This window comes from Macrobrachium rosenbergii, chromosome 12 (genome assembly GCF_040412425.1).
Source record: "Macrobrachium rosenbergii isolate ZJJX-2024 chromosome 12, ASM4041242v1, whole genome shotgun sequence".
Classification (NCBI taxonomy): domain Eukaryota; kingdom Metazoa; phylum Arthropoda; class Malacostraca; order Decapoda; family Palaemonidae; genus Macrobrachium; species Macrobrachium rosenbergii.
Window position 1 is genome coordinate 106673544 of NC_089752.1, and position 22680 is coordinate 106696223.

General features: G+C 41.9%; 1 protein-coding gene across 5 annotated transcripts in view; it reads left to right on the forward strand.

Moving 5' to 3' along the window:
* The window catches only part of LOC136843830 (serine/arginine repetitive matrix protein 2-like), an 86729-nt gene that overhangs the window by 9976 nt on the left and 54073 nt on the right, over positions 1-22680 (forward strand). For all 5 annotated transcript variants that reach the window (XM_067112625.1, XM_067112624.1, XM_067112626.1 and 2 more), the window contains exons 2-4: positions 5926-6111; positions 6392-11156; positions 17706-17897. In XM_067112625.1, the coding sequence (XP_066968726.1) occupies positions 5926-6111; positions 6392-11156; positions 17706-17897 (5143 nt within the window). The remainder of the gene's footprint in view (positions 1-5925; positions 6112-6391; positions 11157-17705; positions 17898-22680) is intronic.

Sequence of the window (22680 nt, forward strand, 5' to 3'; positions counted from 1 at the left end):
TCAGAGCACTATACTGCTTTCTGAAAAGGACTCATCATCTCAAACCAGAGTGCTGAAGACTTATCCTTAGCACTGGCCAGAACAAGAAAGAAGTGTCCAAGAATACGATCTCCTTTTGGCTTTCTGAAACTATCAGACAAACTTATACAGTGCTCCTCCACTTTTTCGCAGGGATAGACTCCAGAACCTACCTCTGAAATGAACGCGAATACGGGGGTTTACTGTATAGCATGGAAAATATGAAAAAATTAATAACAAAGTAACATCATGTTTTTCTGTGAAACTACAGTTTACAAAACAAGTAAACATAAATTATACATATTCATAAAAAAATCTATCTCAGTGAGAGAGAGAGAGAGTTATGAAATACAAAGAACATAATCTAGATTAGTAGATAAGAGAGAGACAGAGAGACTGACTTTGATTCTTTGGCCAGGTGCTAACCCTTTTTTTTTTTTTAAATGACTGTTATGCCTTCATCCCTCCCCCTAAGTCGGATACAGAAAGAGAGGGATTGAACTAAAATCTTACTAATTCACATTATTTTCTTTGATGAATTGATTTTTTGCTGTGTTTACATTAATATTAATATTTGAAAATTAGTAAATCATTTATTTATCATACAAAACAGATAAAAATACATGTTACATATGCATAAAAATCTCGCGGTAACACAACTTTTGTTTTGGTTTGGTGACTAACCCCACACACTTTTGTGGTAAGAGAGGAACTATCTCAGTAAAAGAGCTCAATATGTTTCTGCTGGCTGATGGCTGTACAACAGTATTAGCAGCAGCGAATTTTTGGAGTTCTTTAGCATCTCAGTTGGTCATAGTTACAACAATTGGTGAATTATCCTCTTTATGGTAGCCTTCTGGGCATATTTAGACAGTGTCAGGTTCTTTTTCAAACCTAACTTACCGATTTTGACTGTTATAATTCTAGAATAACTAAAGCCTGTTATGACCCACACACTCTCTGCACATCTTGTAGGGGTTACATTTGTTCGTCAGACTTTACTTGTAATGAATGCGAGCATTGGGATGTCAATGCAGGCAGTCCCCGGTTATTGATGGGGGTTCCGTTCTGTGGGTGTGAGGATAACCGAAAATCGCCGCTAACCAAAATCAGTGATTTTGGCACTTTTTCAGTGACTTTTGGGGCTTTTCGGCACCAAAGTGCCAATTTTTGGTTATCGGCGCCTCTGTTAGGTATGTATTGGTGCCAGTACCCAATTATCAGCGCCGATGAGCGGAAATCGGCGATTTTTGCTGCCGTAAAACCGGATCGCTGTTAACCGAGCCCGCCGTTAACCGGGACTGCCTGTAAGTGGAAAACTTTGAATAATCATTTGTCAATGCTAGAGCCAGTAGTAAAAAGATGTTATCTAGTGTGGTTCTTGCTAAGTCTGTGACTGATAATGTTTCTGTACCTTTTATTCCTCCTAATCCCAGTTCTCAATCTGTTCCACCATCTCTCCCCTGCTCCCTTACTCCCTATCCCAACCCCATTGGCAGCCTTGAGTCGAGAGTTAAAAAGAAATTGGAATTGTTAGTGAATGCAATGGGACAGATAGGCACTTCAGTGAAAGTCCGTATGGACAAGTGTAGTGTAAAAAGTGTTGGTGAAGTGTCAGTGGAGGAGGTGGCTGTCTGTCCTGCCAATTCTCCCAGGCAGAGGTCCCTGGCAAACTCCCCTGAACCTGGGAGGAGCCAAACCGGTAGCCCAAAGGAGATCGGTGGGGTCTGTCCAAGGCAGTCACCCCCTCAGTCAGACTTGTTGCCGCTTCCCAGGCCACGACAGAGCACCACTGGAAAGGCGTCTCTATGGAAGTGAGTCGTCTTTTGTCTAGTCTTCTAGCTCAAGTGATTCGAGTCCCAGCCGCCAGTGGCGTTTTAAGGACGAATCTCGTCCTTTAAAGAGATGCTAATGAAGTGTCTCTTTCCCCTGCAATGCATGTGAAGAAGTCCAAAGAATCCTCTCTAGTGAAGCCGTCTTACAGCTTTTGGGACAGTCCTGAACGTTTCTCCCAAGATCACCCAGAGTTAGAGGGACAGCTATTGAAAGTTAAAGGCCTAGTCCCCTCTCCAAAGCGCTCTTCTTCGGCTAGAAACATGGCCGAGCGCCCATCAGTGGAGCTACAGCGTTCTCCTGGAATTAAGAAAGTGACTGAGTGCCCATTAGTGCCTGAGCTCCCAGCTCCTGGTGTGTTTGTTGATACGGGACTCCTGCGTGCTTCCAAGCACCCATTAACTCCAGCTCCTCATTGCCCGAGTCTGTAGTTTCCACGTTGAGACCTTTGGCGCCAGAGTGCCCAGTGGCTTCTGAATGTCTTTTATCAGAACGTTTGGTTCTCTCTGAGTGCCCATTGGTGTCTGCGCTTTTTTCTGTGCATGAGTGCCAGTTGACTCCTGAGCTTGTTTTGTCTTCTAATTGCCCACTGTGCAGAACTTCCCAGGGCAGCAGTGCTCCCTGTTGCTTCTTCTAAGCTTCTGACACCTACCCCTGTAATTGGGGTTTTGGATCCAGCCGTTGCCCAGCTGCCCCCTCATCCTCAGTGTCTGGTCTGGTCATAACAAACTCCCGCAATAGCTGACCCTTCCTTTCTGTCCATTCAGCAACAGTTTGACAATATATTGGGGTTAATCAAGAAACCCCCTTCGATGCCTCAACCTCTTGCGGAGTTGTCTCCCATTTCTTCAGAGGAGGAAGAAGAAGTGGACCCAGTCACCCCTCCAACTGCTTATGCTTTGTTGCTAAGGTTTTTGTTTGCAACATTTCCTAGTTTCATCTCACCTGCAGCTCTAGCTTCCCTGGCATTGAAGATGGTTGTGTCTTCCTCTGCTAAGAAGGCTTTATGTGAAGTGGAAAGCTGGCTCTCAGGGAAGAGTCTTCTTTAATTGCCCTCTGTCGAGGCTCTCTCAGAGGAGATATCTGTCTTTCGCAACTGGAGAGGCCCCGTCCTTGGGAGCTTTTGCCTCCTCCCTAGGTGACTTCTCCGGTTTAATAGACTCTTCCTGGAGGTCTGCTTTCAATTCTGCGAAGATCCTGTTCTCGACATCGGAGCTAGACCACTTGATCAAACACCTTTTTAAAGTTTTTGAGGTGCTTAGTTTTTTAGATTGGGCAGTGGTGTCCTTGCTCGCAAGATCAAGGATTGTCCTCATGTCCCGGAGTACTACGCCTCAGATTTTATGGGCGTTATCTCTTGTCTCGACAAGAGTATAAGGGACAGATCTCTGGAGCTGGATTCCCATTTTGCTATGAACATTTTGAAGAAAAGGGAGCTTTGGTGTTTCTATACCACAAAAGGAGTGACCCTTTCGCAGAAGTCCGCTCTGCTATATTTCCCAATGGATAAACAACATTTGTTCCCGCAGGCTACATTTCTTCAGATTTCTCCTGACCTTCAGAAGAAATCAACTCAGGACCTCCTCTCTCAGTCTGCAAGGCACCCTAGAGAAACTCTGGCTTTCTCCTTTAGGACAGTTTCCCCTGTCCAACCTCAGCCCTTTCATGGTAGGGGCAGGTAAAGAGGCTCTCCCAGACCGCGTGCGAACGTCTGGTTCGCCTCTCGGGCGATCAAGAAGTCCGCCACTAAAACTCCCTTACATACGTGAGAACCGTTTCATCTGCACACCACTAGGAGCAAGGATCCTCTGCTTTTGGGAAAGATGGGAGGCAAGAGGAGCAGAAACCTGGATTGTGGAAGTTTTGAGGAAGGAATACTCCATTCCATTCATACGGAAGTCTCCTTTGACCAGCTTGCAGGTCACATTGACAGCCTACTCAGTAGGCTCCGAGAAGTTTTCTGCCCTCTCCCAAGAAGTTTCTTCTCACCACACCGTTACTGGTTGAGATGAGCACCAACCAGAGGCAGTATTCTCCTGTAGCAGCTCTCTCGCCAGGTACGGAACCAGCAAACATTCTACCAATGCTAGCATTTCTTCTATTCTCATTTCATTACAATTATTGATGTGTTAGAATAGATAGGGCCATGATTCCCACCTCCTTCGATGTGGGGTTCAGCTATGTGATTACTTGGCAAGTTGATTATATAAAAATGACATTTTCATAATAAAATAAAGTTTTCTACAGTATATACTTATCAAGTAATTATATGATCAGAGCCTCCTCCCCTCTCATGGACAGGAAGCAATAAACATATTGAGCTCTTTTGCTGAGCTAGTTCCTCTTTTACCCCGAAAGTGGGCTGGGTCAGTCGCCTAACCAAAACAAAAGTAGTGCGACCGTGAATTTTAAAAATTCTAGCGGCCGTTAATAGAAACTTATAGCTATGCAATTACTTTGTAAGTGTATATATAAAACTTTATTTCATTATAAAAATGTCATATTTAATCTTATTAAACTTAATATTTGAAAATTAGTACTGTAAATCATTATTTTATCATAAAATGTGTACATACAGTACAGAGTTTAGTCATGAAAATAATATGAAAATACAGAATATTGCTCTGTGAAAAAATCCGCGAATGAGTGAATTTTCCTGCAAAAAATTTATTGATAGGTTCCACAGAAAATTCTGCAAATCACTGAGTACGCAAATTGTGAGAACGCGAATCCAGGGGGTTTACTGTACCCCATTCAAGACCTGACGGATCAGGCAAAAGAGAGGGAAGGCCTAAACTTCTAGGTTGTCCCAAGGGTCTGGGATAACTGAGCAGACAACCTCTTGCTTCCTGTTGAACCCTGTTGCAAATAGATCTATCATTAGCCTTCCCCTGAGGAGGAAGAGCCTGTCCGCTATCTCCTGAAGTAAGGACCAAACTGTCCCCAGGACTTGACCCTGATGACTCAGTTTGTCAGCCACCACATTCCTCTTGCCTGGGATATACTAGGCTGAGAGATTTACTGATTGGTCTATAGCCCACTGATGTAGAAGCACCGTTAGGGAGTGAAGTTGAACTGGATGCGTCACGACGTTCTTGGATGAAGGGAGGTTGGCTAATGTCTCCTCTCTCATCCAATTGGCCGAACCCTGTTGCTACCAATACAGGCAGTCCGTGGTTATCAGCGGGCTCGGTTATTGGTGATCTGGTTTTACGGGGCTTGTCTAGCGATGAAATACGGCAATTTTTGGCGATTTTCAGCACTGAAAGTTGCCGATTTCTGCTCATCAGTGCCGATAATCGGGTATTGGCACCGCTTATTGTCACGCTGTTGGAATGGAACCCCTGCGATAACCAGGGACTGGCTGTACCTTGTTCTCCAATTTTATATGTCTTTTACTGGTTTCCAGCTGGTGCCAGGAGATTTATCCTTATGTAGGTTTGTTAGCTGTGAAAAATACAAAATAAAAAATTTGTCATATTTCCAGGTTCAAGTAATGGAATTGAGAGAAATAAAAATCTAATATATACAATTTTTTAGAAGTACATTCAGGGCAGGTTAAGAGTTGCAGAAGTTGTGTGAAAGAAACTTCAAACAAAGAAGAAGGAAATTCAGTCTTGTGGCTATGTGAATCCCAGTACAAAAAGGAAATTTGTACCACAACTATTGGAATTGAGTAACAGTAAAACTATATATTCATTACAATACAGAATGTGAAACTGAAGTACACTTTTCAGGTTGGAAGTACAGCACTTTACAATACTATTCTTGAATTCATCATGCCATATTTTAGAGGTGTGATTGGTTCTTGAAGTACTGTACTTTAAATTGACAAATTTTGTTTTCTGTTTTTTTTTTTTTCATCAAAACTAACGAAACAGCTTGTGGGCATTGCCATTTGACAGAACTTTTATCTACTAGCTTTGTATTTTGCATCAAGTTATGACCTGTTAGTTTTATGAAATAACCTGCTTTTACGAGGGAAGTTTAGTTTTAGTAAATAAAAATAATGGTGTATTATATTGTATGTCTTTTGATGTGTTTGTACCTATATTTGTTCTTATGGTTTTGCAGGATGATGAAAGTCATGGTGGCAACAGTGATGATGAGATTGCTGAGTTGCGGATCCAAGCTCTTTTAACCAAAAAGGTCAATGAAGCAGAAATATCTCCATCTCGTGAGCCACCTCAGTCTAGCAGCTACAAGAATGTTAATAAATCCCATCATAGTGATAGGAGCCGTTCATTTAGGCACTTTCATGTGAGTTCATTTTTTGTGATGTCTTTCTGGAGTTTAATTCAGAATAAACTCTCTTTCTATGGATTTGTAGCTTGAGTGATAGTACATCTAGCTCACAACTGGATGGTCCATCATCAAATCTTCAGCTGCAAGAGGATGTTTAGGAAAATTTAAGAGAAAGTATTTTTTCTCTTGACAGCTTACCAACAGTTTTTCTGTAATTGTTTAAATGGAAGGTGTCAATATAATTTTTATAATTGTAAGGTGAACTCTCTAATGTATTTTGTGTAATATTTTGCAGGGAGGCAACCATGGTGGGAATGCTGGAGGAAGAATTCCAGTTGTTGGAGCACCAAACTATGTGGTAGATTTGACACCATCTCATGTGGGTGGCGAGTATGAGTCAAATTACCATCAACAATTTGAAGGTGCCAGAAATTTTAGAAGGAAGGGCAATTACATGCAAGGGCATAATAGGGGTAGAGGGCAAGGACACTACGATGGTCGAGGAAACACACAGAATTATAATAATAGCTTTTCAAATCCTCATCCTGCCAAGACTCAGAGCCCTTCATTAGTGTTACCACAAGATAAGTATGCTAATACTCAGCCACAGGAACAAACAAAACCAAAAGAAAAAATGAGTGCTAGATGGCGTCGAATGCAGGGAACTGACAGTGAGAGTGACAGTGAAGACACTGAGTCAGACAGTAGTGATAGCAGCAGTGACAGTAGTGGTAGTAGTAGTAGTAGTTCTGGGAGTTCAAGTGGTTCAGACTCAGATAGCGATGATAGTTCTGTTCATAAACACAAGGTTAGCAAGGATGGAAAGAAAGAGTCAAGCCAGGGAGATGCAAAACAAGGTGTTGTCCCTGCTAATAGTAGTCTTAAGGTACAACGTTCTAGCAAAGATGGAGTTTCAAAGTCTCCTCCAAAGCAAGTTATTGCTCATGGCAAAAGCTCCCCTCAGAAAACTGTAGGATCATCAAGACGAAGCTCTGTGAGCCCTACCTCCAAGAAGTATAGTGGTTCTCAGCAGCAGCAGCAGCAAAAGCAGTCGCCAAACCATTTACATAAAAGACTATCTGGTAGTCCCCCCAGTCACAATGCTTTCTCTTCTAGCTCAAGACCCCGAAGCCCAGCTCAGCGTCTTGGTTCTAGAAGTCCGGGAAGAGGAAATGGAAGAAGCCCAGGAACTAGGGGTCGCAATGTTCGTTCTAGATCCCTTTCTCCTTCCAGGAAGAGATCTAGGAGCCCTTTACCTTGGAATAGAGGAAGGAGTCCTCTTCCTCTTGGACGAAGCAGAAGTCCCATACACAGAAGAGTTTCACCAAGGAGAGGCTCAAGGAGCCCCTTGCCTGGTAAGAGTCCAAGTCCAAGGGAGAGAAGAGGTTCAAGGAATTCTCCAGTTCGCAGAAATTCCAGTCATTCTTTATCTGGGAAAGCCTCTCTAGTAAGGAGGAGCTCAAGGAGTCCTTTGGGAAGATTATCAAGGAGTCCTTTGGGAAGGACTTCTAGAAGTCCATTCAAGAGAAGCACAAGAAGCCCTCTCAGAAGAGGTTCCAGGAGTCCCCTTGGAAGGGGGCCTAGGAGTCCTCTTGGTAGAAGTTCAAGGTCTCCTCTTGGAAGTCGACCCAGAAGTATGGGAAGGAGAGCATCAAGGAGTCCGTACAGTAGAAGAGGATCAAGGACTCCTGTAAGAAGGAGGGGCTCTTTCAGCCCCCTGCCAAGGAGAGATTCCAGAAGTCCAATTCATCGAAGAACTCCTCCACTGAAAGGTTCTAGGAGTCCATTACCAAGAAGCCCCAGGAGTCCCTTACAAAAACGAAGTTCAGGAACCTATATTCCTAGAAGATCTTCAAGAAGTCCGTTACTGAAAAGAAATTCACGAAGTCCACTTCCCCGTCGAAGCACAAGAAGTCCTTTAATGAGTCCACGATCTAGACGAACTCCACCATTAAAAAGACGTTCAAACTCGGCCCAGAGAAACACATCAAGAAGCCCACATAGACGAAGTTCTCGAAGTCCCGGGATGAGGAGAAGTTCTAGAAGCCCACTGCACCGAAGACTGGAGTCAAGAAGCCCAGTTCGTAGACAAGACTCCAGAAGCCCTTTTCACAGGCATGGGTCAAGGAACTCAGTGCACAGACAGGCTTCAAGAAGTCCTAGACCAGGCAGGCACTCAAAAAGCTCTTTGCCTCCAAGGGGGTCAAGAAGTCCAGTGTCAAGGCGGCACTCAAGAAGTCCTTTGCACCGTTTATCAAGAAGCCCTTATAGGGAACTAGCTAAGAGTCCTGGTGAAACTGGAAGACTGAAGCCTGAATCAAGCCGCAAGAGAGGGTTATCAAGAAGCTGTAGTCCACCTCCATGGAGATATTCAAGGAGCCCTGTTCGCAGGGGTTCTAGGAGCCCTTTAGGTAGGTTGCCCAGAAGTCCACACAGATTAAACAAAAGTTCACCACAAAAACTTTTGAAAGCATCCCCATCTGGTAGAAACATTAGAAGTCCTCCTCTGCAGAGGATATCGAAAAGTCCACTTCCTCGTCGACTATCCAGGAGTCCACGACGAACGAGAAGTCCAGCTCCTAGAAGGCTTTCTAGAAGTCCTCTTCTACATTCATCAAGAAGTCCAGTGTCAAGGATGATATCCAAAAGTCCACATCATCATTCAAGGAGTCCTGCTCTTCGAAGAATATCCAGGAGTCCTCTCCCACTCCTGTCAAGAAGTCCCCTTCCTATAAGGAGGCTTGGAGATAAAAGCCCATCTCCTAGACGTCTTCATAGGGTATCACCTGCCTCACATAGATCATATAGTCCTAATAGGAAAAATCAGAGATTTTCTGAAAGTCCTCTGTCTCCACAGAATTACGGCACACGCAGTCAACATTTTAGAAGGTCTCTTAGTCCCATGGCAAGAAGAGGACAGAATATGTTATTGAAACCTCACAGTCCCTTTGGTAGGTCACCTAGCCCAGGTGGTAGAAAAGAATGGGGCCATGGCAGACGATCAGGAAGTCCATTTGAAAGAAATTCAAGAAGTCTGTCTCCTCAGAACAGAATAGGAAGAGGAAGCACTCCCCCAAGGGAGAGAAATCAAAGGTTAACCAACAGAGGCGGCAGGGGTGGTTTTGGGTACCAAGGCTATGATCGAGCAGCAGACAATGCTCATGTGAGCCGTTTCCCCCAGAGCAATGCTCTTGCTGCAGCAGGAAGGCTAGAATTTCCTCCTGGCTTTAATAATTATAATGTGAATAATAATCAGCGTCGTCTCGAATACGATGAGTTGAATTCAGATCCACTTGCCAGACCAGGGTGGTCTCAAGGAACCAGAAGAGATGAAAGAGATCATTACTCTCCCCACAGGATTGCAGAAGGTGGCTGGCAGAGTCAGTATCAGCAAAGAGACCGTCCAGGCCCCCATATGTATCCCCATCCAGATGATCAGTTTGACAACCGTGGCCATAACCTTAACAGACATGGCCATCAGGCCCCAGCAACTCAGGGTGCTCGTGGTAGAGGGCGGGGAAGGATAAGTTCTCCCAAACCACTCATGTATAGATCAATATCTCCTCCTCCCCATTTGGAGAGATCACCTCAAAGGTTCCCTGTAGGTAATAGATATAGTGAATTACCACCTCAGGGTCAGAACGAGCGTCGTCGACGTTACTCACCCGGCAGATTACCACCAAGAAGCAACGAAAGATCTAGATCCAGATCTCCATATTCAGGTGGACCGCAGATGCACATTCAAGGTGGGAGGGGAAGACCCTTATCTCCAAGGGATCAGTTAAGGAGGGGGCCAAGGACACCACCCATACCACCAAATAAAAAACTGTCTCCCAGACAATCAGTTTGGCCTGAAGAGAAGGGCAGTGTGCAGAGTAACAGAGGAAGTCCATCATTTGTTAATGAGAAAATGCCAAGCACTAGTGGTTCAAATCAAAATTCTGACAGATATTCACATAGAAGTAAGTCTCCCTCAAATTCCAGAGAACAATTTAGAACTAGAGACTTGGGACCACACCACCAGCAGTATCAGGGTGGAAGAGGTCATTCCCCACCTTTTGATAGAAGACAAGAAGAAAAGTACACAGGTGACCTCCGTGACCGCTTGGGAAGAGATCCTGGGACTCATGTCTCACAAGATAAAAGCAAGAAAGGGAGATTACAGTCTCCACAAAAGGGTGAAAATAGAAATAGGGCTAATGCTGGTGGGGGTAGGGGCCGAGGACGAGGTAACAGGGCCCGACGCCCTGGTAGCCCTGACCGCAGTAGACGTCAGATGGCTCAAAATACAGAAGTTTCTCTTCAGCAGCAACCTAGAAGCCCCTCTAGTCATCAGAAGGGTGGAACTTCTTCAGGATCTTGGGAAAGAAAAGGTAGCAAGAGTTCCACACTGCAAGGGAAAGCTAATCCTAAATATAGTCATCAGTCCCCAGAGAGGCATGGTCGTAATGGAAGTCCATGGTTGGAACCAGTCACTCCAGAAAAACAAAGTCAGACTGGAGGAGATCGCTCCGTATCACCATCAGCCAACATGGGTGAACCGCAAAAGGCGAAGTCAAGCAAACCTGATACGAAATCAACTGACAAAGGCAAGGAAATTGAGAGGAAGCCTAGAACAAACAATAAGGAAAAGGAGGATCTTTCTTCCAAAGGAAAAAGAGAGATGTCCAAAAGAAGTGATAATAATGCTCAAGACCAGCAGAGTAAGAAAAACAGTGGTAGTGGTCAGATATTGCCACAGGATGGCAAAAAAGTTTCGGTGAAACCAAAAGAAGAACAAAGACAAACGTTTAAGAACAAAAATGGAAAAGAAAAAGAAGAGAAGGATGAAGATAGTGTTGAAAAGAAAAAGAAAAAGAGAAAGAAGAAATACAGAAAGGTAAGTAAAGAAGAAGGAGAAGAGGATAGTGATGATGAATCTGTGAAGAGCAAATCAAGCAAGAAGAAGAAAAAGGAAAAGAAGAAGAAGAAGGACAGTAAGAAAAAGAAGAAGAAACATAAGAGAGCAGACAGTGACAGCGACGAAGTTGAACAACCTAGAAGTAAAAGTCAAAAAGAAGGTAAGCTTTTTCAAATTGAGCTTTGGCAATTTAAATTTAGTTTTCATTATAGTGTTCAGATTACTTTTATGATTAAATCTAACATTGAATTGATTAATCAGATGTCAGTATCTTACGTGAAGTTAGCAAATTCTTGATTTAAGACACTTTGATACAAGAAACTTTTGGTTTAGTGCAAAAAATTTTATGCTGTTCACAAAATTTCAGTGTCGTGAATAAGGTTAGGGTGTGGATAATGCAGTTGCACACGTGGGAACATATATTGAGGGAAATGTGCTGGAAATTTTTAGAAAAGTTGGTTTTTGGGCAATTTCTTCCTTGTCTTGCATGATCATTTGCTAAGCACTCATCGTAGGATGCCTCAGTTCTAGTCCCACTCATGAGTATTTGATAAATAACCTGCAGGACAGAATGCCGAGTGCCAAACAATCCAAATATGTTTTGTGGTATTCTCCAGTTTTCAACTAACAAAAATACAGGTTCTCCCAACAAATTTATTTTATATAAATAACTTACCAAGTATTTACTGTACACTGCTATAGTTTCTAATTATAGCGGCAGCTTAAAATTTTGAACTTCACAGTAGTGCTTCTGTTGTTTTAGTGTAGACAACTAACCCCACCCATTTCGTGGAAGAATAGGTACAACACAGCTGGAGAGCTCAGTTCGTTTCTGCCAATCAACAACGTTTGAGCAGCTTTGGTTTTGTATTTTTTACTGGATGGTTGTGTCTGATCACTGTTTTTGTTGAAGTACAGTAAATCCCCCGTATTTGCAGGGGATGCATACCACCCCCCACCCCCCCTCGCAAATAGCTAAAACCCACGAATACTTAGAACCCTTCTAAAAACACTTAGAACTGCCTATTTTGATAGTTCAAACACCAAAAATAAACACTAAAAATGGTTATACAGGTATTATCGTACTTACAGTGGGCTTAAGTTCCAGAAAAACCCATCGTTTGTTGGAAAAAATGTATCTCGAATATAGCCTAGCCTACACTAGGATATTTGGTACCATGTATGCATATATGGTAGCCTAGTCTACACTATAAAGTATACAATACTCTATACATACACAGTATAGTAATTATTAATATCAGCTAATTCTGGAGGTTCATGCAGTGACTTATGATAATACAAAGAGAAATTGAATGACGAACAAGAATCAGCTTAGCCTATACTATGGTATATTGTATACATATAAGGTAGTATAGCCTACATTTTACTGTACGCTGTATTCACATATCGAATTATACAAACATCAACATAACGAATATGCATCATTTCCATGGATCTTTTAAAATGTTATGCCTTAATTCACTGTATCCAATAACATTGTGTATCTTATATTGCTTTTGTATTATAGATTGCGATCATAGCGATCAATGTTTTGATTTGGAAATTGTCCACTTTATTTAACTCAGTTCAGAGCATTTTTCTTGCTTCTAGTTAGCATAAATGAATCTCTAGATACTTTATTTATATGGGGCAAGGTTATTTTTCGTTATACGAAGTGTTTTAAGTCGAAATATAACTAAAATGCGTTTCATTGTGAAATTAATTTAGCTATTTTTTCCTTAATGGATGACGTCCATTTGGGGGCATTTGTTTTGTGAAAAAAAAAAAAAAAATCAAGATTCTGTTCGCTATTTTCACATGATTTCATCATAATAAGAGTTTTACGTATTTATTGTTTATCAGCGTAAAAATAGCAGTGATGTGTTCTTTCATGCCCAGTAGTTTTGATTAAAATACTTTCTCTCCAATTTTAATTACAGTCGAGTTTCATCCATGTTGCTGATGCACGATAATTTATAGTCATTAGCAGCTTGAACATTGTTTTCTCAGCTTCAGCTACAACTTGCAGCTTAAATTTAGCAGTGTATTTCCTTGGCGATCGTTTGTCCATACTGAATAAGGATATAATGTAAAAATATATCAGTCCTATTCTGCTTAACATCATTTGTGCTATAGTATAACCTACAGTACTTGTGTTTTACCGTACGATGGTTGAAATACAAGCAAAATGGCTGTTGTTATCCGATCAGTTGTTTATGGCTGTACGCATTTACGCAAGAGTATAAGATTACTAACAATACTTTTATCATTCACTTTTATTTCTTTAACTATGGGATAAAGAGATGGAGGAAAAGAAGTTGGTCTATTGTAATTTGGTCTCTCTCTGCCTGATTGTACGCTGCGGCCTGCGCCCACGCAAAATTTAAAAATATTCTATAAATATTGTTGTATTGGTATTAATTGCTTATCCCATTGCAAAATCGAATTATCATAAGGTGAATTATTGTAACTCGAGCACTACCTGAGTATTCTAATAGTTTTATCACAAAAAGTGCATTTAGTCATGAAAATTAGATGAAAATACAGTAATTTTTAGTGAATATTTCTTAGTGAAAAATACCATGAATGGGCGATTTTTCAGCGAATAATTTGTATATATGTTCCATAGAGAAATCTGCGAATAGGTGAGTCCGTGAATCATGAGACCGCGAATACGGGGCTTTACTGTATTCATTATTTTGGCAGCCTTTGCTATTTACAATTAGCTTAGGTTCACTAGGCTTTACCTGTTTGAGACTTTTGATCATGTCTGACTCTAGCGCTTCTAGTTTACAGTTTTGCTGAAAAGGCTCCAATACCAGATTGATGTCAGCTAAGTATGACTCACACACTGGTCATTGTAGAGGACAAATCTGCTCACTCGATCTGACTTGTGACGAGTGTAGAGATTAGGATCAGGGGAAATGGAAAACTTTGAATGTGCACCTTGACAGACTTCAAAGAGACAGAAAGAGAAAGGCAGCTGCTAGAGCTGAAGCTAGGGGTTCTGCTAGCCAGGTTTCTTCTCTCAAATCGGATATTGCCAATGACTTTTCTATCTACTCCATTACCTGGCTCCCAAACTTCCGATCCCACTGCCATCACCAGCCTTGAAGCCAGAATGGACAGGAAATTTGGTCTACTAGTTTATATGGTAGCCCAAATAGGGTCATCCATCAAAGGCCATTATGGACAAGATGAGTGCCAGTGATGTGGACGCAAGTGCAGTGTTAGTGGAGGAGGTGACTACTTGTCCCACTGATGCTTCTAGACACAGGTCCCTGTCATACTCCCCTAAACTTGGGAGGAGGCATAATGGAGGTCCAAGGGAGGTCGGTGGGGTTTTGCCCATGGGTAGTTGCCCCCTCAGCTGAGCTTGTTGTCTTTAAATCCCAGTACTTGGTGGACAGCTGTTGGAAAGGCGTCCATGCGGAAGTACTGTACATTGTTTGTCCTCTGGTGACTTGACTCGAGTGCAGACAAGAGACATCGTTGGTGCTATTCCATTGTTGCTGGGCCATTGAAGAGGCACATTTCAACTGTTGACCGCACTTCTCTGCTTCCCTATAAGCAGCCCAGGGAACAGGAGTGTAGTCTGCAACCTGCCTGTAGCTTTTGGGACAGTCCCAGTCATTTATCTCCTGAGCCTTCGGTGGTAGAGTGCCAGTATTTGACGCCGAAGCATTCTTCCACTTCTCTGAAGCGGTCTGAAAAGCCAGTAGTGCCCGAGCACCCGGTGTCCGATTGTCCACCTATGTCCGTGCGTCCACCTGTCTGCTTGATGCCAACTGTCAAGCATTTGGCACCACAATCTTGGCGCCAAACACTGCCTCTTCAGCCTATCACAGCGGGTTTGTCCACCCCTTTAATTCCTGATCCTTTGTTGTAGCCTATTCAATGCCGTCTGGACAGTATCTTGGGACTTTTACAGAAACCTCCTGCGGTGTTAATGATGAAGCTGTTGAGCAGGATCATGCTACCTCGGCGTATGCAGCTCTTCTTAAATACTTCTTGTTTAGCTACCTGACTTCCTTCTCCCCAGCGGCCCCGATGTCACCTGCATCAGCTTTTATAATGAGGAATCAGCCAGCGGAGTTGTCCAGGCTTCCCAAAATGGCCTCTCCTCTTCATCAAGGAAAGCCTTGTCCAAAATTGATGGTTGCCTAGCGGAGAAGAGGGATTTCAGCAAGGGTGTATTCTGCTCCCCTTTTCTCGCATGTTGTGGAGCAGATAACTTTCATATGGCACTGGGGAAGCTCCTTCCTTGGGAGTTTCTCTCTCCTCCCAGGGGGGAGTTAACTTCAGCCTGATTGGTTTTGCTTGCAGGTCGGCTGTTGCCTCCGCCAAAATCATGTTTACTTCTATGGAACTTGATCACTTGGTTCGTGATATCTTCAAAGCCATTGAAGTGTTCAGCTTCTTAGGCTGGACCTTAGGGGCTTGGGCTAAGAAGATAGAGGACTGTGGCACTCTTGCAGGGGACTTGTCTGCGGACTGGCTGGGTGTCCTCTCGTGCAGACAAGGCTATTAAGGATGGGTCCCTGGAACTGGCTGCCTTATTTTCTTTTGGAAGTACACAAGAAGACAGAACTGTAATGTTTGTTTACCACAAAAGTGATTACTCCCACCCAAAGATCAGCTCTCCTGTTTTCGCCTTTGGACCGCCGCTTTCATCTTTCTCCTAGGGCTACTGTGGAGCATGTGGCCACAGACCTCCAGAAGTTGACACAAGTTCTCCTGGCACAGTCAGCTAAGCGTCCCAAGGAGTCAGTCTTGTTTGGCTCTACAACAGTCTTCCCTCTTCAGCAGCAGCCCTTTCTTGGCAGCAGAGCAAGGTTTCCGCCACGCTTGCGCACGTATATACGTTCAGTCTGAAATTTTAAGAAGTCCTCCACTAAGCCCTCCTCTTGCAAGTGAGAATCCCGTCCTCTGTGTTCCTGTGGGAGCCAGGCTTTTCCAGTTTTGGAGGAAATGGAAAGCCAGGAACGTAGAGCCTTGGGTCTTAGAAGTCCTCAGAGAGGGCTACTCCATCCAGTTCAGGGAGAAGCCTCCTTTAGTGTCATCGCCCATTGCAGTGACAGCCTACTCTGTAGGCTCACAGAGGTTTTCAGCCCTGTTGGAAGAGGTCTCTTTCCCTCTGAGCAAGAGAGCTGTAGAGGTTGTCAAAGACGTGAACACAGAAGGTCTTTACAACCATCAGCATGGAACCCCCACCAATAACCGGGGACTGCATGTACTCACCAAGTAATTACATGATTGGAGCCCTCCCCTCCCCTCTCATGGACATACGGCGTAAGTGAATTGAGCTCTCCAGCTGTGTTGTACCTATTTTTCCCTGAAAGTGGGTGCACCTAGTTATCTATACTAAAACAATAGCAGCTCTACCATGAAGTTAAAAAATTTTAAGCTGCCACGATAAGTAGAAGCTATAGCAATGTAATTACCTGGTAAGTATATATAAAACTTTATTTTATTGTAAAAATTCCATTTTTATGGTATTCTCCAGTTGTCAACTAATAACATTATTTTATGGAAGATGCATCATCACTTTGAACATTAAAGAAATTAAAGTTCACACTACATATACACAGAAACAGAATACATGAACTGGTATCAATAGTACTAAGAATTAACACTGTAAAACCCATATATAAAATGTGGTTGCTATGTTCAGAAGAGAAGCAATAAAATGATTACTGTATATCTTAGAACCATAACTAAGGCATAACTTTTGAACTAATTGAGCCCTTCCAGATGACCATTGCAACTCGATACACAGTTAAAGGGATTTTATTCAGAGTTGGTACATAGCCCATCTTGTATAGCTAAGCATGAAGCAGAGGGATACCTTTTTTGTAATATACTGGTCATGCATCAACCTTAGTTGGAAAAGCATATTGCTTTAAGCCAAAGGCCTCCAATTTGGAAAGCACCTTAGTACAAAAAAGAAGTAAAGAATAATCTGCAGAAGAAAGAAAAAAAAATGAAATGACTAAAACCAACTGCGTAAAAAGTATTAGCACACAGTTTGAATTTCTAAAGTGCCAATAATGCAACTACATGAGTACGAAGATCACTCCATAATTTGGTCGTAGCTGGAATATTGCTTCATGCTTGAGGGGATTTCAGTTAAACTTGGTACAAGTGAAGACAATTATGCGTTGACGTCCCCTTGTTTGTGAGTTCATGTGTTAAATGTCCTTAGGTAGAAGTTGGTTGGTTGTCAGTTTTGGAAATACATTGCTTTAGCATTAGTCTCAGGCAGATTGTTCATTTCAGATTTCATAATTTTTTATATAGAATATAGTGTTTTAGTAGCATTAATGCACCAAATTAGGAGTTAATGTACTTTGGAAACTTCATATTCTACTTCACATCTTTAAATCATTTGATTGCAGTGATGGTAAATGATAATCAAATGATGATGTGAATTCATCTTTCATCACATTAAAAAATCTTAAAGTTTAATTGTAAACATGATTAGGGGGAACTTTTTCCTTCAGAAGTTTCATAATCAAATTGTATATCAAGGACTGCTTAATTACAGTACCTTGTTTCAGAGTTGATAAAATCAACATCCAGACTACTTTTTTGTGTCCTGCTACTAATGTGAATGCTTTTTCACACTTTATATTAATTTCAGGAACATCAAGTTAATGTTGTTGAAACCTTTTTAAGTTGTTCTTACAACCAATTTAAAATGTTGCAGGCAAAAGGGATGCTGAGGATCTACCTGATCTACGTCAAACGTTGAAACGCAAATTAGATTCCTCTGTAGATAGAAGTACTAATAGACCTGAAGGAAGCAAAAAAGAGGAAAAATCGCAAAGAAAGGAAAGAGATGAAGAAAAAGATATCAAGAGTCACCTGAATGATGAGAGCAGTAGAAAGAAAAGGCCTGGTATGTATAAGATAATGAAAGTACATTGTCTAAATTAGGTTACATTTCCTATCAAGGTTAATCTAGCCCCCCTTTATGCCAGGTTCTGTTTGATGCACTTAGTTTTTTCACGTGTATAGTTTAAGGACTGTTCATCTGATGATTTGAAAGCTGTGTCCATACTAGTCTGTATGCAAGGGATGGGATCACTAGCAGATTTGGTAATTGTGTGATTACCAACTATAATTTTGGTGAGAACAAGTAAAACTTCCATACATGTTATATTAGCATGAAAGGATGATTACCTTTGATTTAAGTGTTCATGTACAATACCAACCTCTTAATTTTACTTATGATGTACTGCCCATAATGTTGTGGTTTTGGCAATGAAATTGTGTATTAGTATGCAAAAGCAGTTCTGAAATTATCTCTCAAGTTAACTTTCAGGTGAGTACTCTTCACTAGAGGAACCACCTTTACAGACTGTCACAAATTACATTGTTGCATTAGTTGTATACTGGTGTTTTTGAAATGAACCTTACCTCTCCATTATACTTCCACACCAGCAGTAGTTCAACAGATTAAAAAAAAAAAAACAGAACACTTTGTTTTTATGAATATCTGTCTTCTACCCATCTACATCCCCCACCCCTGACCAGGGGACTGATAGGTACAAACACTTGTAGGTGATCAGTCTATTACTGTCACTGGTTTTGCTAGAGGTTCAACAGATATACTAGGTTTTCTGTTGGTTTGTTCTTTTATTTTTTTAATATTCGTTCAGTAAGAACCTGTAAGGTAAGAGTTGCTGTAAGAGGTGTTTTTGCTGAGAGAAAGGTTATGATTGGATAACTCTATGAATTGTAGTTGAACAAAATAAGGTAATTGGTTGCGAACGGAGAGAGCATGTTAGGTTGTAGAAACAACTCTAGAGGATAGTTGAAGGGATGCACGTCTTGACTGCTTCCCCATTTGGTAACTGGTTAGGTCCTCTGCTGCTTCTCTTCGATCTGTTACGCTAAATGAGCTTCTTATCAATTCAGGGCATTAGATTTAATAGGATGGAGTCATTTTTATGTTCACTTGGCTTAAGTTTTGTGGGATTTTATTAATATTATTGTTAGTGTTTTCTTTTCTGCGCTACCCTCCGGAGAGTTGGTAAGTTTAGGTTTTTTCCCCCAGTGGAGGAAGGGTCATGCCCCTCTTTTTCTTGCCTTGTCCTGGACATGTCATGTCTTACTCCTTCGTGGCTTCGAGTGACAGAGAACCGAGACATGTCAGAAAGTGGTGCGGATCTGTCCCCAATGTCCCCTTCCTCTGTTTGGTGTGGTAAGGGCACCAGGTTCAGCATTGGTGGCGCCAGTTCTAGCACCAGAATTTTCTTCTCCGATAGGATCGCTCAGACACCTGTGGCTTTGATCAGTTTCGCTTCAGTCATCTCTAGCTAAGGATCATTTGAGGTTTAAGGCTAGTATAAGTATCATTTAGTTTCTAGTGTGTTGTGGATTTTTTCGGCTAGGGCGATAATGCGCCTCACAGTTTTGATGCACCAGTAGCATGCATCCAGTGCAAATTTGCACATATTGCCACAGTGCCACATTCTTGCGTATGCACGTCTATCACTTACCCATATGCCTATTGCTTATGCGCCTATTGCATGAGTGGCTATGGCTTGTATGCCAATTGCATGCATGCCTATCGTTTGCACACCCATGGCTTGCGCGCCTATCGCGTGTGCACCTATGGTTTGTATGCCTCTCACATGCGTGCTTATGGCTTGTGCGCCTGTCTCTTGCGCACCTATGGCTTTTGCCTGTCACGTGCACACCTATGGCTTGCGTGCTTATGGCTTGCACTTGTATTGCCTGTGCGCCGTTTGGTGTGTGCTTATGTGCCTGTTAGCCAATTTCCTGCATGCCTATCACTTGTGTTTGTGCTTTTTGCTTGCACGTCTACTGATCGAGTTTGTATCACCTGTGCATCTGCCTGTAGAGTATCTCATTATGTGCTGTCGTTTTGGGGATTTCAGCTCTTTTTCCAGTTGCGGGAGTTTCTATCGGTAAACAGTTGGTTACTGTTTCTTTTTTCTGACCCCCCGTGGTTTAGGAATGTTCTCATCGTCATGAGGTTTTCCTGATCAGAATTTAAAACGTTTGGTTGAACCGACAGGTTTCCAACTGAATCAGTCTTCCTTTTGAGCCGGAGCAAGTGATTTTGTCAGCGGTGATTAGAGATGAGTTTTTAACCCTCTTCCGCCATCAAGCATGGTAGTCTTTGCCCCGGTCTCTGTAGAGTATTTTTGGTAGCTAAGACTTATCCTGCCTTTTTGTGGCAGGAGGGCAGTTGCTTATGCTTCTGTTGATTGATGAATCAGGTGTCTGATACACAAGCAGTGTATAAGTGGTCACAATTTTTTTTTTTTTTTTTTTTTTTTTTTTGAACTGGTTAATTGCTTACTGTAATGTAAAGAGAGGTTAACGTATGATTTTGTGGAAATAAAGCCTTCATTTGAGCTGTATATTTCATTAGGCGGCTTGTGTATGTTCAAGGCTTGAATGCATTTCATGTAAAGGAAGCCTCTCGTAAGATTTTTTTCTTTCTTATTGGAGAAAGAACGATTTGGTGAGCATTTTCAGCAATATATTGGGTTAGAAACCTTAATGATTTTATGATTGGAGGAGAGATACATTTTATAGGATCAAGACAATAGATGTCTGTTACTTTGGTGTCTTAGTATTTTTATTTCCTTAGAACTCATTCTTGAGAAAGTTTTTCTAAAACTTCCACTTGCTAAAGTTTTCTAAGCTTCCACATGATTCCAGCATTCACATTTACACCATAACCATCTTGTGCCAGAGTGAGGTTTGTCGGTGTGGACTGAGGATCTGTCCTGAAGTTAGCAAGAGGGTAAACTACTAATGTTTTCAGAGGCAGTGGTTAGTTTCTGTTTCTGGAGTTGGGCTGGATGTATTTCCTGAGCATGCACCTTTATAGTTCTTAGTTTCTTAGTTACTCTAAATGCTGTCAGTTCCAGCTATTAGAGTTTTTAGGTTTTGTCTTCCTATGTTATAGGTAATCCTCTACTAGACATTGCTTACAATGTCTAGTATAGTTTGGGTGTAATTAAGGTGCCTGGTACACCGTAACTCGTTTTGGGAACCTTGATGGATTTAGTTTCTGCCTCCAAAGCTGTTTGAATCTAGTAAAAGCCACGTGAAGCAATTAAAGTACCCTCACTTGGTAGCCTTATGACCTGTGATATGGTAAGAGAATTACAAGTGTTGCAGAATGCTGGCTTTTGCATTGAAGATACTGGTCTTTTGGTCCTGACCTAGATTGAGAGCAAAATATCTATTTTTAGACTTTTCCCTCCTCAGGGTTGTTAAATGCAGACTGGACCTTATTTAAATGTAATGAGTTTGACACTTGTATGCCATGTAGGGCAAATAGAGAAAGCCTGGTAGAGACGATATTAATCATTTTATGTTTAAGGAGGAGCGAACACTACTATGTCTAAATGTTCTGCCCCCCTTTTCTATTAGTTGGTCAAATTAATACACATATAACCTCATCCTGAGTTATTACCTTGCTGGAGGTAATTATTCATTATGAAAATTTTAGTGGATGTACTCATTCACTGAGACAATTAATAGTAATGGAAGGAACTCAGCATCCAGAGGTGGGCTGTGGGCATCCCCTGTTATGCACCTGTTTGAGACTAAGGGGAGTTGTCTTTTTGTCAGTTCAGGCAGTCCCCAGTTATCGGTGGGGATTTTGTACTGAGGGTGTGATGATAACCGAAAATCGGTGATTTTCGGCGCTTTTTCGGCAGAGCATTAACTCTCTTGGTTTGTGCAGGGGATATAATATCCTGAATCAGTAGGTAGCCTTTATTGGTCTAATGCTTTTTAAACCTGGTTGTGGATTTTGGGAAGCTTGGAGATACTCAGCATTGAGTATTAGAAGTATGCCTTTTTGTACATTTGTACTTGTTAGTTATCCAACATTGGCTCTGCAGGGTTTTGGCAAAGTAACCCTACCCCTCCTGCTGAAGGGGGCACCCTCCAAAGAGACCTCAGCTGTCTTCATGATGAGGGTCTCATACCTGAGTGACAATCCTCCTAAGGTGGCATTAAAACAAGTACTTGTTTTGTACAAAATATTTTGTTACTAAGTAGCCTTTAAAGGGTTGGCTGATTTCTACTTTGCCCACCTCCTTTTTCAAATGTGAGAATCAGCTATATAATGGAGAGGTAAGGTTCATTTAAAAAATATAAATACTTAATTTAAGATTTATTTTTTAAATACTTACCTTTCCATTTTATAAATTGCCCCACATTCAAAGTGGACAGAAGTAGACTGATCGACTACGAGTGTTTGTACCCATTGGTCCCACTCGATGTGGGACCACCTTGACGTGGCCAGGGGCCTCTTGAACCCCAGGAGTTTGTTCCTGGGTTGAGTCCAAGAGTCTCATATATTAATACACATTTCTTTGGACGAATTTTGTGGAAATTTCCACTTTTGCTGAAATTTACTGGGCCTGTTAAATAGGAAAAGGTATCATAGCTTCGACTGGATTTATATCCAAAACTAAGTAGTGAGAACTGTGGTAGGATCATCGACTACTCTATAATGTTCAGACCTGAGAGATATCAGATTGATATCTTAAGGGCGGAACTATTCTGCAGGGCTGGGCCTTGGATTCTTGGTGGGGGGATAGGACTCTCAGCATACTATCCGGTTTGCCCATAATACGATTAGGGTGGGGATAATTGTATTCTTGTAATAGTCTTGGTCCTAG